Raw genomic sequence first — 18,269 nt, forward strand, 5'->3', positions numbered from 1 at the left:
ATAGACTTCGGGTATTTGACCATGGTCTTTCCATCCGTGAGCAGGCTATTTATAAGCAATTTTCTTCAACTTAACATTTTCAAGTACTGTGGTAGATGCTTGAGAGTATAGCTGAACAAAATAATATTCCATGCATGAAGCCCACAGTTGGAGGCGGGAGGTGAGGTAGGTACATAAACAAGTATGTTTTGATGGTCAGATTCTATTCTGGGGGGTTTACATGGTTATGGGCAGTACGTGTCAGGTGGTAGCCACGAGAAGCTCCAAGGACAGTGATGTCCGGAGGGATTGCTGGGGGCTGCGCGGGAATTCACCGGGGAAAGGTCATCCCCTGGGGGCCGACTGGGTCAAGGGCACAGGACCATCAAAGCGGCCTGCTGAGTTGACAAGTCCCTTGGCCTCGCAAAGGCTCAGATTTTCCGCCAGGGGGCGCCGTGGCCACCGACCAGCCAGTCCGTTACGTTTCCGGGCACGGAGGCCGAGAGGCGCCATCACTGCCCCGCGCGCCCGCGCGCGCTCGCCGCCACTGTGGGCCGCTCCGGTTACCGGGGCAACTGCGGCGCTTCCTCCTTGTGGGCAGCTAGCATCTCTCCGCGCCATTTTCAAACTGCGCTAGTGCCCGAGCTTTTGGCCGCAGCGGGAGGAGCCACCGGGGACGGCGGGTCCCGAGGGCGATGCGCCCCGCGAGGGAGCGGCGGTGGCGGGAGCGGCGGTGAGGCGCGCCGAGGGGGGGAAGGCCGCGGGGGGCGGGCGGCGTCGCGAGGCCTCCGGGGCGCTCCTTACCTCCCCCACCCCGGGAGGGAGGCCCGGGCGCTGCCGGGAGGAAGTGGGGGAGGGCGGCGCGGGGACAGTCCCACTGTCCCACCGTCCGTCTGTCCGTCCTTCCGTCTGTCTCTCCTGCCCGGGAGAGCTGTGGCTCCACCTTCCAGGCTGAGCGGGGGAAGGACGGCGAGGCCTCCCTGGGCCACCCGCTTTGTGGTGCCCGCACCCCGGTGTATGTTTGTTTGTTTAAAACGCTTCTGCATCCACGCGTTGGATATTTCCGTAAAAGTAAGAAGTGCTCGCTGTAAGATAACAACGCCCCGGGGTTTAGTAGACCGCTGAGTTCTAAACGCGGAGCCCACCCTTTTATGTTGCTTTGATTTAAAAGTTGTCTTCCGGAACACAGGAAAAACTTAATACGCACATATTTTTTGTTTTGTTTTGTTTTGTTTTCCTGGGAGGACTTTACTTTTTTTGTGTGTGGCCCAGAGTGTTTTGATTCGTATTCTCATTCTGTTTTCATCATGAAGGATGGAGAGAGATGGTTTCCAGGTACCTGGAGTTGGCAGCTGTCAAGGAGGGCTTTGTCCTCTAGTTTATCTTGCCAGGCGTTTTTCTCGTGACTAGAAGAGTTTCTGTAAAACACTGGACATCAGTCAAGTCCCTCTTGTGGAAGGAACTAGAAGCTCCTAGGGGGAAGCCTCTCAAAGAAGAGCTTAGATTTGTAACCGGGAGTAATCAAGAGGAGGCACTAATTCAGAAGCAGCCCTGTGGTTTGGGAAGTAATTTTCTGGGTGCGGCCTTTATGCCCTTTATCCCTTAGCCGGTGTTCAGAGCATCAGGTTTTGCACAATTTGTGTGCACTTACATTTCCCGAGTGGTGAAAACCATAAGTTTTATTTGATTTAGAAATATGGGTCCTATGGCTACATTTATTTGGCAAAGATTAGAAAGGAGCACGTTTCTAAAAAGAGGACCTTTGCTTGCATGGTTCGATTTTAGGGCAGATTGAAAGAGAAAATAGTTGTAGATGTTTAAAAAGACAGGTACATATTATAGCTGGAGGCCTAGCCCAGTTGCAGAGTGCTTGCCTAGCATGCCAGAGGCTCTGCGTTTGATCCCCAACACTGTAAACAACAAAATAGACAAGTATAAAAATGTATACAGGAGTGCTTATATGTGTGTGTTACTTTTTTTAAAAATGGAAAAAGCTGTGTGTAGTGGTTCATACCTTTGTTCCCAGCACTTGGGAAGCAGAGGCAGGCAGATCTTCGTGAGTTCGAGACCAGCCTGGTCTACAAAATGAGTTCACGACAGCTAGGGCTATTACACAGAGAAACCCTGTCTCGAAAACAACAGCAAACCCCAAAACGAACGAACAAACAAACAACAACAACAAAAAGGAAGTAAAAGTGGGCATAGCATGCCAAAAGTAGAGAGAGAAGAAAAATTTGAGGGCACCTGCTCTACAGAGTAAGTTCTGGGACAGTTAGGACTTTATCAGGAGACTTCGTCTCAAAATGATAAAAAGAACAAAAATGGGAGTGAAATTTTTGCCACGAAATGCACAGACTCATTTGAAAACTTTCCATAAATGTCTGTGCCTGGTAACTTGCCCCAGTCAATATTTTTATCGCTCTGGGAAGAAAGCTTTTATCCTTTGCAGTCACTCCAGTTCTCTGTGAAGCTGCTTCTAGCCCCACGGTTTGATTTTTACCGATTGCTGAGCTTTCGTGAATGTAGTCACACATTCTGGCTTCTTTTGCCCAGATAGTATTTTGGGAGTCCTGCGTGTTGTCGATATGTAAGGACAGCTTCTTGCCTCCCTTATCTGAGTCCTGCTACCTGGTATAGGGTATGAGAGCTTGTTCATCCCTTTTCCTGCTATAAACACTTGTAGTTCCCTCGTGGACATTTGTGCCTGCCTGTTTTCTTTTGTAAATATGCAGGAATAGAATTAGTGGTATTGGCTAGGAGTGTGTTTAACTTTGTAAGAAACTGCCAAACTTGTTCCAAGATGGTTTTCTACTCGCTCGGTGTTGTGTGGGTTTCATTTGTTGGCAGCCTTTGCTGACACTGGCTATTGGCAGTCCTTTTAGTTTTTCTGTATAGGCAAAGTTGCACTGCGTTGTGCTTGCAATTTGTGTTTTCCTGGTAGCTAATGTTAAGCACATTTTCATATATTTCTCTTCAGATATCATTTGCAAGGTGCCTTTTCAAGTTTTTGTATAACTACAATTTCAGTTTTTAACACAGTTTGGTGAGATAATTAAGATTGGGTCTTGCTATGTAGCCCTGGCTGGCCCTGGACCTACTGTATACACCAGGCTGGTTTCAAATTGAGGGCAGTCTCCCTGTGTTTGCCTCCTGAGTGCTGGACTTTAGAAGCGTGTACGTCCCTGCCAGGTCAAGCCCCAATTTTCTTACTGGATTGTTGTATTATTAAGCGCCAAGAGCTTATTTTCTGTTCTATATGTAAATATTTTCTTAGCTCCTGTGAGTATTCCTGGGCACTGTTTTCATTTGTTCTCCCCACACCCCTCTCCTCTTTCTTGGTGTGACAGAGATCAAACCCAGGTTTCCCAATCCTAGGCAAGACCCACCATTGAGCCACACCCCAGTGCTGCCGTTCATTTTCCTTAACGGAGTGTTTTGATGAGTTGATGGTTTCCGCTTTCATGAGGTCCTACTTACCATGTTTTCTTTTATGTTTACTGCCTCTAAGGGGTTCCCTGTGGGTTGTGGACACATCCCAATGTAGGGCACATGCCTAGCACGAGCAAGACACCTCCTGCCACCCACAGTTCTCTCAGAAAGTGTAGTTTTTAGAGGATCCCCTGACTGCCTCTAGGAAATCTTTATTTTCTTCTAGAATCTTCATTGTTTTAACTTTCTTTGCGGGGGGGGGGGGGGGGGTTGGTGGTTTTGTTTTTGTTTTTTTTTTTTTTTTTTTTTTTTGGTTTTTGAGACAGGGTTTCTCTGTGTAGCCTTGGCCATCCTGGACTCACTTTGTAGACCAGGCTGGCCTCGAACTCACAGCGATCCTCCTGCCTCTGCCTCCCGAGTGCTGGGATTAAAGGCGTGCGCCACCACGCCCGGCTTTTGTTTTTGTTTTTTCAAGACAGGGTTTCTTTGTGTAGCCTTGACTGTCCTGAACTTGCTTTGCAGACCAGGCTGGCCGCGAACTGACAGCAATCCTCCTGCTTCTGCCTCCCAAGTGCTGGGATTACAGGCATGTGCCACCACGCCTGGCCCATTGTTTTAACTTTCACATTCAGGTTTATGAAGAAGTACATGTTTTAATGTAGCAATATAGAGATCATATGTATTGGGTTTAAATCAATGTTAATATTATAGAATACGGACTACCTGAAAGGAAACAAAATAATTCTTTCATATTAAAGGAAATTTTCTTACCGTGAACTTCCCTCTCTTTCAGGTCTTTTATTTTGGAGAGTGAATAAAACTGGTTGTGGAAGACAAGATGACTACGGCTGCAGAAAGAAAGTATGGTAACATTAGGAAAAGGCTGGACCAGCTGGGCTACCGCCAGACTCTGACAGTAGAGAGTCTGCCTCTGGTGGAGAAACTTTTCAGGTAAAGATAAAAATATAGTTACAAATGTGTATAATCCTTAATGCACTTACTGAGTTTGTGGCTGCTTTTCCCGCTTTGGGAAATCAGCAAGTGGACTTTGTGGACTCTGGAGAAGCCCCTGAGTCAGCTAAAGCGAGCCTGGTCAGTCCTAAGCCTGACACTCAGCACAGGCCCTTCCCAGTCACTGCGTCTGAGTTTCCCCGAATGGAATTACACTCTGAGGTTTCTGACAAAGGTCAGCGGTGCTTTCCCCTCCCTGTCTGGCCTGTTGTTCGTTTTTTTCCTTTTGCAGTGGTGAGGGCTGAACACCGCCTTTAGTATCCTGGGCAAGCGCTCTGTCATTGAGCTGTACTGCCCCCAACTGTCCCCTTAAGTTCTGTGTCTGCCAGGCTGGTCTTTAATTCTGTTAGTCAAGAAAGGCTCTAACTTGTTACTGTCACATGTCACCTAACTGAAAGGCTCTTTGTGGTGTCCCCTTCTTTCCAGTAGAGCTCTAGTGGGGAGGTTTGAGATTGGTGTAGGCTGCTTAGATTAGTAGGGCTACAGGTGCTGCTGGTGGAAAGCAGAGAATGCATGAAGATAACTTGTGGTCTTTGGTACAAGCCCCCAAACCTCTCATGGCCCGGGCCCTTCATTTGTTTTGAAGCTTCGTCTCTCACGTGTTGAATCACGCAACTCTCTTAGCCTTGCTGGCTTGTAACTATTCCTCTGCCTGTGGAGTGCCCTTTCTGTTCCTGCCCTGTGCCTTACCTTCTCCCTTTCTGTGCAGTGTAGGGCAGTCACATCTGTTACATTTTACAAACACTGTGCCTTGTCAGTGTCATCTTGGTTTTGTCCTCCTTCCATTGAAAATTTCATAAGACTGATGAGATCACTTTCAGCTACCGTCAATTGCTCACATAGTAAGCACAGAGATGTTTGGTTATCATGTACTATGATGCTTTTTAATAATTGTCAGCAGAATATGAGTTCTTCAGAAGTGCATTTGTGTGTATGTTTTCTCCTCACTAACTATTTAGTGAGTGAGTGTTGCGCTGATCTCTGTTCTTAGAGGTAAGAACACGATTCTGCTTTGTTGTCTCCCTGGCATCCCAGACAGTCAGAACTTATTTACTCAGTGAAAAGCCAGTTTCACAGGGTCCACGGACCTAGAGAGTGGCAGAGGCGGGAGACTGGATAGCGATTTGGTGTGGTGACTCCTTTTGTTGAGGCCCTAATTGCTTGTTTCTGAACAATGGGATTTTTAAACTAAAGGTAAACGTAGCAATGAAGGTGCTTTCAAAACTGAGGGCAGAAACAACCAATCAACAGTTTGGTGTGTTTATATTTTATAATTTATAGTTAGGCTTGTTTTGAGGACCTTTTGGTACCTTGGAAGAGCCCTACTGTTCATTCTTCTTACATTTTGATATTTAACATTGACATTATATTCAAGCCTTTTTAGAGCTGAATTTTAAGTTACTAAAAGACTAAGAGAATGATTCCTTATATTTGTCTTTTCTGTCTTTTAACTTTAGTGACTTAGTTCATACAACAGAAAGCCTGCGGCAGTGCAGGTTGTCCTCGGTAAAGGCGGAAAAGGAAAGTGCCAATTTTGATTTCGTTCTTGAACCTTATAAACTTGAAAATGCAAGACTGAGTAGGGAGAATAATGAGTTGTATTTGGAGTTAATGAAGCTGAGAGAATACTCAGACAAGCACATTAAAGGTACATGAAATTTTGATGATTTGTTTTTAATGCAGGATCCGTGCTCTCTTTGTTTTATAAGTGGAAAAGGCTAAAATCTCATTTTAAAATCCTTAATAAGAAAAATGGTAGTCCTACTAACAGTTTCCTACATACAGTACGGTATATTGAAGAATACCTGAGAGTGAAAATAAATGTTCATTCCATAGCCATGATAGTCTTCACTGTATATGGATTATGCCTTTTGGGTTTAAATTAGAATAGAGAATACTAAATGGCAGAACAGAAGGTATATTCTCGAAATAACTATTGTTTTTCTTACTGAAAAGTATGAATAAATGAAAGTCATGTACCACTTATTAAGTAGAGTTTGAACCAGGAAGTAGATTTCAGAGATGGAGGTAATTATTTGGTTATCTTACTATAAATTTTATATTCAGTAATTCTTTAGCTTAAACCTGACGTCCTGGATCAAAGCTATGGTACACATTGGGCATATGCAATAATAACAAAAAATAAAGTTCCCTTTGTGCTTAGTGAGTCATTTGCTGATTTGTTAGTGGTGGGAAGTGTATTTGGCTTCACAGCGCGCGTGTGTGAGGCTCAGGTGGCGCCTCTCAAATTGGTGTGGATGCTGTGACCCTTATAAGTGTGTTTTCATCTTTCTCACTTTAAGAGTTGAAAATGACATTGAAGAAAAATTCACGTGAGACAGCTGATCTGAAATTCCTGAATAACCAGTATGTTCATAAGCTCAAACTCCTGGAGAAAGAGAGCAAAGCTAAGAATGAAAAAATCCAACAGCTTCAAGAAAAGAATTTGCACGCTGTAGTACAGACTCCTGGTAACTCTTTGCTTTCCTTCTCAAACCAGCCAGCAGCTGAGAAAGTAAATGAGCTATGAGTTTTATACCACTTCGAGATCAGTCTGTCCATTTAAAATGTGTCTGCTACCAGCAAAGATAATTACAGAGGTGTTCACTGCCAGTTGAGATTACGCATGACCGTGTCACAGGTGGGAGGTGTTCACTGCCAGGTGAGATTATGCATGACCGTGTCACAGGTGGGAGGTGTTCACTGCCAGGTGAGATTACGCATGACCGTGTCACAGGTGGGAGGTGTTCACTGCCAGGTGAGATTACGCATGACCGTGTCAGAGGTGGGAGGTGTTCACTGCCAGGTGAGATTACGCGTGACCGTGTCACAGGTGGGAGGTGTTCACTGCCACTTGAGATTACGCGTGACTGTGTCACAGGTGGGAGGTGTTCACTGCCAGTTGAGATTACGCATGACCGTGTCACAGGTGGGAGGTGTTCACTGCCAGGTGAGATTACGCATGACCGTGTCACAGGTGGGAGGTGTTCACTGCCAGGTGAGATTACGCATGACCGTGTCAGAGGTGGGAGGTGTTCAGTGCCAGGTGAGATTACGCATGACCGTGTCAGAGGTGGGAGGTGTTCATTGCCAGGTGAGATTACGCGTGACTGTGTCACAGGTGGGAGGTGTTCACTGCCACTTGAGATTACGCGTGACTGTGTCACAGGTGGTGTCCATTACATTCTGCTGCACTCCTTACGAGTCCCAGCGCTCCCCTGTCTGTGTGCACAGTTGCTCTTTGTATGTTTGTGCAGCACGGTGTGCATGTGCATGTGTAGGCCAGGGGTAAGCTTCTGATTCCGTCCTCTGTTGCTTTCCCCCAGATAGTTTTAAGACAAGATTTTCACTGAATCTTGAGCTGGCCTATTAGGCCAGATAGACTCTGCCCAAGCCCCAGGAACCTTCCTGTCCCCTCCTCTCCAGCGCTGGGATTACAGGCATGGCACCAATACGAGGTCGCTAGGGATTGAATGACAAGCGCTTTACCATTTGTGCCATTTTCCAGCCCCCAGCTATCTGCTCTTTTGACATTGCTTAGTAAGCATGTGTATTGTGGTTCTTGCTGTCAGTGCTCCTCGTGGGACAGTTGTCTGATAGTGATACTTTAACTCAGGACATTGACCAGTGCAAGGCACCTCGGGTTTTAACCCTGGTGAATCTAATCTAGCCGAGGACAGCTTAAACCTGTGTGCACTCGCCAAGCTTACAGGCATAAAAAACTTGGATTATAGCCTTGTATTATTAAATGTTTCCGAAATGCGTTGTTTAGTCAGAGCTCGGGTGGGTAGTCACAGAGGTGCCTACTTCATATTAGAACGTTAGCCTGTGCTGTTTAGTGCTTAGGGAAGTGTTCTGCTTCTCTTTGGTTTTTAAGCTATACATCATCTGATTTTGCTTTCTTAGGTGGCAGGAAAAGAAACATTGCATTTAGGCGCCAGCGGATGCAAATTGATGAGCCAGCGCCACCCTCTGAAGTCAGTTCGTACCCAGTTCCACAGCCAGAAGACCCGTATGTCGCAGACCTGCTGCAAGTGGCTGACAACAGGTGTGTTGTGCACGTCCATTGCTGAGGCGGGTGTGGTAGAGGTGTGCCGAGAACCTCAGTTCAATTCCCAGCACCCAAATCATGGTTGTCGTCTTCATCTTTGTTGGCTTGATTAATCACTGGATGCATTGTAGGGTGTTTAGTGGGGCGCTTTGGGCTTGCTAACTGTTGTGTCCCCATGTCTAGTGCAGAACTTTGCACAGGCACCCAATAGGTATTTTTAGAATGATACAGAAATCTTTTTACTTGTTTAAAAACTTTGACTTCAAAAAACAAAAAACTTTGACTTCAGATAAGTCATGTAGCTGAGGTTTCTGACCATCTTGCTGTAAAGTAACTCATTGCTATTAAGAACCTACTTCAATAGAGCCACTGTAACATTTGGTTTCCTCTTTAAGTAGATTTATCTTTTACTGGAATCTCTGCTGCTTCAGATATAGCAAAATGCCAGCTGGACATGAGTAGATTCCTAACTTGATCTGAAATTCTTATCTCATGAATTCCTTAGCCCTGTATTTCTATAGGACTAAGGACTGTATGTGTGCATGTACACTATATGTGTATATGTGTATGTACTATATGTGTGTATGTGTGTATATGTAGTCGGATATAGATTCTGTTTAATTAAGCATTCATTAGGCCGGCAGGGCAAGGCCCTGAGCAAGTGCTCTGAGACCATCTGAGTAAGGTGCTGCTGCTGCTTGAAGATGCTTGCAGTCCAGCTGTCACTAAGAGAGTTACAGGGGTTAAGGGAAGAGAGACAGCTCCAGTGACACCATAGTGACATTGGGTGAGACATCCATACTGTGGGGCACACGGAGAGACAGTGCAGGTGAGGACTTTGTGGTTCATGTAGAGAATATGAGATTATCAGCCGATCGTATTATCTAGAAGAGCGCTGCCTGAGGTGTGCCTAAGATCACTTCAGTCATTTACTCTCTCCTGATCTCTTGTGCCTGTATTTATATGGCTACCTTGAGCTTTTGTGGTTTGCTCATCTGTAAAGTTATGGCCAGGTCTCCTGGTGGGTACTATTTAAAAATCCTTTACACTGTAGAAGTGCCGCTGGCCGCTTGTCTGCTTGCTTTGGTGTGCACCCACACTGTTTGCATACTGTTTTTTCTGCATTGATCTTAGAGTGCTTGCCTGCATGCTCTTGTTTGTAGCCTAGATTAGCAGAAACTTAGAGCTGCGGTAAGAGTTGGGGTGAGCTCTCTGCAACCTACTTATTGCAGCTCATGGAAAATTTCTCTTCCAAGCAAACCTGCTTCAGGCCTTTCCAGTCAAAAGTAGGTTATATGCCATACCAAGACCATAGAGTCCATGTAGAGTTCAGATGATCCGGACAGAGTCTGATTCGGTTAGAACTTACAGGTTCTAGGAAAAGTAGGCTTTTCTCAGTTTTCTCTCCAGGAGTATAAAGTAGTTTATTAGGCAACACAGGGTTGGTTAGGTTCAGAAGACACCCTTATTTCACTTAGTGATGCTGTGGACTTTGAGCTAGATCTTCAGTGTCCTGAACCTAAAAATTGGTAGCTGTCCCTCAGAGTTGTCCTAAGGACTCAACAGAACCATGGTGTGTTTTACTGCGTGGTGTATGTGAGTTTTAAATTACTTGCCTCTCAGTCTTGATGTGTGTGTCCGTGTCCGTGTGTGTGTGTGTGTGTGTGTGTGTGTGTGTCTTATATATCCTACATCTCCTATATATTTAGCTCTCTGAGGTGATGTGCTGCATTTATGCTGAGGCTCTAGGACCCTTCCTTCCCACACACTGCATCCCTCCCCCAGCAGGCAGCAGTGAGATTTTACGTAGCAACAATCATTTTCACGTTCTGTTATGTCGTCTTGTGTCTCTCTTAACTGAAGCCTCTGATCCATATGCTGACGTTAGTTATGCATATTTCAGGATCCAGGAACTGCAGGAGGAGGTCCACCAGCTGCAAGAGAAGTTAGCACTGATGGAGAACGGAGTGAGAGATTACAGCAAGCAGGTAGGTCTTCTGGGTATGTTCTAGAATTGTCTTATGCATTGACTTTACAGAATCATTTTAAGTGTGTGCAGTCTTTTTCTTTTCCAAAAAGCTTGTTAGTTGAGTTAATAAGTACAGTAGTTCTAGAGTGCCTGGTTTATTCCTTTATTTGTTGAGGTGAGCAGTAGTTACAGTTTTAGTCTTTCTTTTATTTGAAGCATCAATCTCCCTAAATCAAAAAAAAAAAAATTTTTTCCCAAAATAAAAATTATAAGTTGGTTACTATAGTTCATTTCAAGAACCATAGTATAACAGCATACTTTGATAATTATATTTGTTAGGAGGGCCAACCAGATGCCTCAGCAGGTAGAGGTGCTTGTGACCAGGCCTGACAAGCTGAGTTCGCTCTCTCGGACCCACATGGTGGTGGGAGAGAACAGACTACCCAAAGGTGCCCTCTGATGTCCACTTATGAGGCACACACACAGTATTTATTAGTAAATAACTTTTAAATCACAAAATAATCGCAGTGTGTTATTTTATTCATTTCTTTTTTCCTTTAATATAACCTTTGGAAGTCCGTCTTCTGGGTTGCTGTCTTCAGTGTGGTTCCTCTGGAAGCATTGCTGCAGCATGTACAGTTGTCTAAGAAGCAAGGGCTCGCAGATGCACAGTCAGGTCATAAGTATGGCAAGCCATAGCTCTTGCTCTGTGTTGTGTCTTGGCCAAACAGCACACTTGGTTTCCTACTGTGCTCACTGAAGTTTAAGTTGGGTAACATGGTTTTCATGTTCATGGCTGCATTTTTTTTTGCATGATCGGTACCTATAATTCTATATGTACCTTATATGTTGGTATAACTCTTAGTTTGTAAAGTACTCTGAAAATTATTTGTATTAGAAAGGAGTTAAAGGAAATTTTAATATTGTCAAATCAAAAACCCAAAACACCTTTATGAAGACACTAAAACCAGTGGTTCTCAACCTGTGGGTTACAACCCCTTTGGGGTCAGATATTTACAATTCATAACAGTAGCAATATTACAGTTATGAGATAGCAACAAAATAGTCTTGCAGCTGGGTCACCACAGCACGAGGATCTTATTGAAGGGTCCAGCATTAAGAAGGTTGAGATCCACTGCTCTGACGGTATCAGGTATTTACACTGGGATGGAGCTCAGAGGTAAGGAGCTTCCTAGCATAAGACTGGGTTCAGTTCTCAGAGTAGCAGAAAAAGAAAAAAAAGCAAAAATTGAATGTCATTGTTATTTTTTCAGTTTATAACGGCATATCTCCCAAGTACTTTATAAGCATAAACTGCCTCATCCTTGCCGTCTCTGGAGGACATTTTAACCAGTTGACTCTCCATCCTTCTTAGCTGAGTCCTCTGTGTTATTGGTTCTCTTGGCTTGAGTTTGTTTTTCTCAGAAGGTATCCAGGGTGTGAGGGGTAGGGGCATCTCAGTGTAGGCTGAACTGACAGCACTAACAGCACCCAGAGTTTGCCGATCCCAGCCTCTCCTGACACGGTCCCCACTTCCTCAGGGTGTTTCTACTCGGGGTCTCCTCCAAGGGTTGTTCTGGTTCAGTGCTCAACCCTTCACACTCCTCTCCAGCAATGCGCTTGCTTGTTGCACGTTACAGTGCGATCATGCCAAACCCTGTTTGCTGCCCTGGGCATTTCCTATGACTTTGTGCCTGGTGTCACTGCCTGGGCACATCTTTTCTTGATACAACATTGCTTTACCTTCTATGGACATTGTATATTTAGCATGGCCTTTGGTGAGTTTATAGGCATAGACAGAGGGGTCAGTTTATCCCTTAACTACTGCTATACAACATTTCCTTCGCTCTTCTCTTGACGCCCCTGTTAGCCAGTTTTCGCTTCCTGAAAGTCAGAGTCCATTGTTTTAATTCACCCTTAAACGGATCAGTGTGCGTTCAGTGTTTATTGTATTAAATCTTTGGGTTTTAAAAAAATTTTTTCTTTTTCTCTGTTTTGGGGGAAAAGAAAACAAAACAAAAAAAAAGGGTGTGTGTGTGTGTGTGCATTTTTCCAATTCTTGCATGTGAATTGGTGTCAATATATGGCTAATACTGGTCTTTTGGCTATATATGAAAAATAATTAATTAAATTCACCCTATTTTCATACCTTTTTAAAACTGAGTTAGATACCAACTCAGTTTCTACTCTTTTCCATTCATTCACTTACTCACTCTTTCCGTCCAGCACTGAAGTGTGTCAGCATTAGTCCAGTACTTGAACATGTGTATAATCTGTCAAGACATTTCTCTTCATATAAACAATTGCCTAATTTAAGAAGAGAAAAACAAACAAAAATTCAGTTAGAATCAATTCCATAGAAGTGCCGATGAGCTCTATGGCGGTGCTGTTGAGGTTGGTATGCTCTGTGTTTTGTACATGTGTGGGCTCCAGTGTAACCAGGAGCTGCTTGTGTGTGTTGTTGGGATGTAAGAAAGAGCATGTCTAAGGAAATATGTTACGGCTTTGCTTCACAACCTGATTTTACTAACTGAAAGCACAACTTTATGTCCTCAGATAGAGCTAAGAGAACGAGAAATAGAGCGAATGTCCCTTGCTTTGGATGGTGGTCGTTCCTGTGATGTCCTGTCTCTGGAGACTAAAAATAAAAGCAATGAGAAGCTTATTGCTCACCTAAATATTCAGGTAATGTCTCGTAGGGCTGTTTTGTTGAGTATATAAAAACCTGAGGTTTTATAATGTCTGTGGGCTTATAAAAGTGACAGGCTTGTTTACTGAAGTATTATTTATAAGGGATTTGTTTTGTTTTGTTTTTGAGGCAGGGTCTCACTGTGTAGCCTTGGCTGGCCTGAAACCATCTCTAAAGAACAATCTGGCCTTGAACTCACAGAGATCCCCCTGCTTGCGCCTCTCTAGAGCTTGGCTAAAGGTGTGTGTTGCCGTGCCTGGCTCTGGGGAGCTCTGATGGAAGGAAGGGCAGCTTTTGAGAAATGAGATGCTCGCTGGTACTGTAGGTCTTTGATACCATTGTGAACTGCAAGCCTCTGCTGCTTGTAGTTGAGCCCTAACACGTCTTTAATTCAAGGACTTCCTGTTTATTGTAAACAGGTAATTAAGGTGTTCAGCCAGCCTTATACACATTTTAATCTAAGAGCTTTTTGTACACAGGATTTAATAAAGTTAACCCTAGGTCAAGAGGCAGAGCAAGAAACTAGCTGACAGGGATTAAGGAGTAGGAGGGACTTTGAGTTGAGGGGTGTTTAAGGCAGTGTGGAGAAGAAGAAGGCCCTCCTGGGTCTTTAGTTCTTAGCTCTTCAGCTCCTTGGCCTTTGACCTCTTGGGCTTTTTGAGGTTTGAGCTAGCAAGCCTTTGGCCTTGGGTTTTTTGGCCTTTTCATCCTGGGCTGTCAGCTGAGCTATTGAGCCTTTTGGGCTTTTCCCTTTTGGGACATCAGCTGAGGAAGAAAGTCAGCTGGGTGCTTTCTCTGCCTCTCTGAGCCGGTCGGCTTTCGCTCCAGCATCTGGCTCCTGAGTCTGTTGCTAAAATAGAAAGATACTGGATTTGCATTTAGAATAACATCCTGAGGCAGGTAAGATAGATAGTTCTAATGTCACAAGCTTATGAGAAGACCATAAACCTCGGCAGTGCCTTCAGTTTCCTCTTAAAAACCCATGAATGAGTCAAGTGTGGTAGCATGGCACTGTAATCATGCACTTGGGAAGAAAAGAGGCAGGAAGATCAGTTTATAGCCAGCTCAGCCCCATAGTAAATTCCAGACTGCCATGCGTTACATGAGACCCTATCGCAAAAGAATAAGGAATATTTTTAAATATACTAACACAGCCTATTTTTGTATATTGGGGAATTATTTATGGCTCTGCATTAATGACTATTTTATTGTGTAAAAGATGGTTTTAAGGTATATATGTGTGTGTGTGTGTGTGTGTATACATGCTTATATAAACTATGTTATAGATTATATATACTGTCTATAATATATGCTATATGATTCACAGTATTATCCACTGTATACTTTACACACATATTATATCACATATATTAATATGTAATATATTAATGCAGTGAGAGTATAGTTTGGTAGTAAAAGGCTTGTGTAGCATATAAAGCCCAAGTCCAGTCTTTGCCACTGTTAAGCAATAGTAACATAAATAAAGCATGTGGTTATGTCTGCTTGCACCATGCTTTGATCTAAGAGTGAAAAAGCAGAAGAGCTCTGTAAAGTGTGACTCATGAACTTAGAAGTTTAAATATGCTAGTACACAGTGCATAAGCAGCTACCATTTATATCTGTGTCTGTACGTAGTCAGGTGAGGTTTATTCAAAGATAGAGGCAGTATTCAGATATCTCTGTCCAATGGAAATGTGAATCCAGACAGGTGGAATTAATTATAAATAATGTATTTATCCCAATATATCCAAAACCTCATTTCAACATCTAATATTTTTACTTTCCTAAAAAACAAAAAACAAACAAAACCCCCGGATTTTGAAACCTCAGGTGTTCTACATTTATAGCTGTTGTCATTGTGACAGTCTTGTTATATTTTTAGAACTCGGTTGGGAACAAGTTCACACAAATTTCTTATCCTTTCCTTCTGCATTTGAAAATCTATGCCAGGGGACTTATATGTTTTCATTCAAGTACACACTGTCAGTCGTGTCCCCCCCCCCCCCCCCCCCCCCCCCCCGCCAAAAGTATTTAGGATTGCACATACAAAAATAGCTGGATTTAACTTTTGTTTTTTTCTGAGACAGGGTTTCTGTGTAGCCCTGGCTCTCTTGGACTTGCTTTGTAGACCTGCTGGCCTCGAACTCAGAGATCTACCTGCTTCTGCCTCCCCAGCTGCTGGGACTACAGGCGTGCACCACCGTGCCCAGCGCTGCACTTAACTTTAGAGCACCTTTTAAAATGCGATGTTTAGAACTTTCTATTTGAAATTTCAGAATTTTGGATACTTTTCCAGTTTATAGTCTTAATCACTGAGGCTGACAATCGCGTTTAGGTTGACTTCCTTCAGCAAGCTAATAAAGAACTGGAGACGCGTATTCAAGAGCTCATGGAGACCAAGGAAACAGTGACAACTGAAGTCGTGGACCTAAGTAACAGAAATGAGAAGCTCTGCCAGGAGTTGACAGAAATTGACCAGTTAGCGCAGCAGCTGGAAAGGCACAAAGAGGAAGTGCTGGAGACAGCAGACAAGGAGCTCGGGGAGGCAAAGGTGATGCTGGGGCTGCAATGGGCCCTCAGTAGGCCTGAGCACAGTGAGCTGGGCCATGGAGAGCCGTGCTCAGCTTTCAGTTTGCCCAGCTGTGACACCATTCTGCCTTAGCAATCCATGGTTTTCTTAAGCATTGTTTGCACCCTCTAAAACATTGGTTTAGCTTTCCTGAAGCACGCCTCTTCACAGAATAAATGTCTAACCTCTGTCCTGATTTCCTCTGTGGCTTCCATCTCTGTCCTTTTATCAGTAAAGCTTGTCCTCTTGTCAGGGTTAGCTCAAGAATCCTACAAAGATTATATTGCAAGTGTGCGTGTGTTTATATCATGTGCATGCATGCATGTTCACCTGTGCAGACATGCATATATGCATGCGTGATCATGCCCATCTAACCATAAGCAGCTGACGTTGGGTGTCTGCCTCAACACTCTTTACTTTGTTGGCACTGGTTCTGTTCCTGAACTCAGAGCTCCCTGACTCAGGGACCTCGTCTCTGATTCTAGTGCTGGGATGGCTGCCATTCCTGCCCAGCTTTCCCAGGGCTTCTCAGGTCCGAGCTCTGGCCATTAAACCTGTGCAGTTTGTATTTTGTCCTGAGCCATCTTTCCAGCCCCTAAATGCATTTTCAGAATGTTTTCCTTGCTGATTTTATAATTGGTACCTACCTTTCTTCATCTTTCTGCTACAAACGATGCTTAGGGTGAAATTTCCTGTTTATAGTATTAATCTCTTAAAGCAAGTCTTACTGTTATTTAAGATACAGTCAGTGAGTCCAAATGACCTTTTCTCCTTGAAAATCTCACAAAAGTTTCCCAATTTTGACATTTTCTACCTGATGCCTTTTTATGATCAGTCTATCATACTGGCCTAGAATAAAAACATGTATGAATTGAATTTCTTTTAGTTCTTTGATTGTAAGGTTCAAAGTGTTAAAATATTCCTTCACAAGGAGTTATCAGTACCATTGTTAGTACTTACTAACTAGGTCAGAGTGACTGTGCAGATAAGTAAGCTTGTATTTGAAATACATCTCAGGAAAATGCGATGGGAGAAAAATAAAGCCTTCAGCCAGCCCCAGGCTAGCCTTACATGATCTTTGTATCTGATGCTTCAGAAGGTTTTTTTTTTTTTAATCTTGAAATAGTGTGCTTTTAAAACACGAATGAGATTTCTTTGAAGCAGAGTGCTAAAGGCAGCTGTGAAAGGGAGAGTAAGCATAGTGAACTCACACTTAGCTAGGCCAGAAGCAGGGGAGATCATCTTTAAGGAGCACCATGTGCCAGCTACGTCCCTGTGTGCAGGGAAGGGGGGCTCGGTGACAGCGCACTTGCTTAGTGTGTGCGTGCGCCTGGCCTCCATCTGCAGCACTACAGAACAAAGCAAAAGTGCTGGACCCGTAGCTTATGTCACAGTTGGGAGCTCTTCCTGCTGAGAGTAGATGGAGCCTGGGGTGACGAGCACTGTTCTGCATCACTGCGTTCCTGTCAGGCAGCGCTAACTCCATAGTTAGTGAATCAGAAGAAAACTATATCAACATAATACAGCTATTAATAAAAAGTCCACAGCAAACACAGAGTGTTGAAAGATTACAGTCTTCTACTCTACAATCAGGAACAAGTCTAGAATACTTTTGTTTCCGTTTGGCATAGTACTGGCCAGAAGTGGTGGCACATGCCTGGAAACCTCAGCATTGTAGGGAGACTGAAGCGCAAAGGCTGTGTGCTGGGCTAGCCTGGGGTAGTATGGAAGCCATAGCTTAGTGAAATTAAACTAAACTAAAACATAGTACTGAAGTCCTCAGCAATTAGACACAAAAGATAAAACAATAAAGGGCATACAATTTTCAAAGAAAGAGTGAAAATTCTTTGCTTATATGTGACATGTAGAAAATCCAAAGATTTGTACACAACGTATTAGAATAAGCAAGTTAACAAAATTGCATGTTAAAACACACACACACACACACACACACACAAATCAGGTGCAGTTCTGTATACTACTACTACTACTACTACTACTACTAATAATAATAGAAATTAATACAATTTGCAGCTACATCAAAAAGAATAAACCAGTGAGGTCAGAACTTTAGATATAATAGAACACAGTGAAAACTAAAGGCTGCGTAAGTGGCAAGGCATCCTGTGTGCCTGGATTAGGAGACTTAGATTGTGAAACTACATAGTCTGTGAATTCAACTCAAGTCCCATCAGGATGCAGGGCAAGTTTCTGCAAAAGTAAAATATAGTCCTGAAGTGTATATGGACTCTCAAGGGACCCTGCATAGCCCAACAGCCTTGGAGTGTGGGGTGGATCTCCAGAACTGGAGGTGGGGCGGGGTGGAGGATATGTAATTCATGTAGTTTTGATTCTGCTCTTCTGGTTCTAGCATATAACATTACTCCTCTCTCTCTTTCTTCTCTTTCTCTTCTCCTTTTGCTTCTTCGGTGCTTTTGCGTGCAATGCACTGAACATGGCTCCTTATGGCCTGTTGGCAAGACACACAGATGTCAACTTGGTGCAGCAACAGGTTGCTTTTGGGTCACACTATTTCAGTGGCACTCTGCACTCTCAGTTGTAGCGTGAGCGA

At 43.8% G+C, this 18,269-nt stretch overlaps 1 protein-coding gene across 1 annotated transcript in view; it reads left to right on the forward strand.

Annotated features, from left to right (window-relative positions):
* The first annotated feature begins 893 nt into the window (after positions 1–893).
* Positions 894–18,269, forward strand: part of Cep135 (centrosomal protein 135) — a 53,991-nt gene continuing 36,615 nt past the window's right edge. The window contains exons 1-8 of the mRNA XM_051170302.1: positions 894–992; positions 4,202–4,359; positions 5,877–6,067; positions 6,723–6,890; positions 8,326–8,467; positions 10,374–10,458; positions 12,996–13,124; positions 15,464–15,679. Coding sequence (XP_051026259.1) covers positions 4,247–4,359; positions 5,877–6,067; positions 6,723–6,890; positions 8,326–8,467; positions 10,374–10,458; positions 12,996–13,124; positions 15,464–15,679 — 1,044 coding nt within the window. The 5' untranslated portion in view covers positions 894–992; positions 4,202–4,246. The remainder of the gene's footprint in view (positions 993–4,201; positions 4,360–5,876; positions 6,068–6,722; positions 6,891–8,325; positions 8,468–10,373; positions 10,459–12,995; positions 13,125–15,463; positions 15,680–18,269) is intronic.

The sequence above is a fragment of the Acomys russatus genome, chromosome 28 (genome assembly GCF_903995435.1).
Source record: "Acomys russatus chromosome 28, mAcoRus1.1, whole genome shotgun sequence".
NCBI lineage: Eukaryota > Metazoa > Chordata > Mammalia > Rodentia > Muridae > Acomys > Acomys russatus.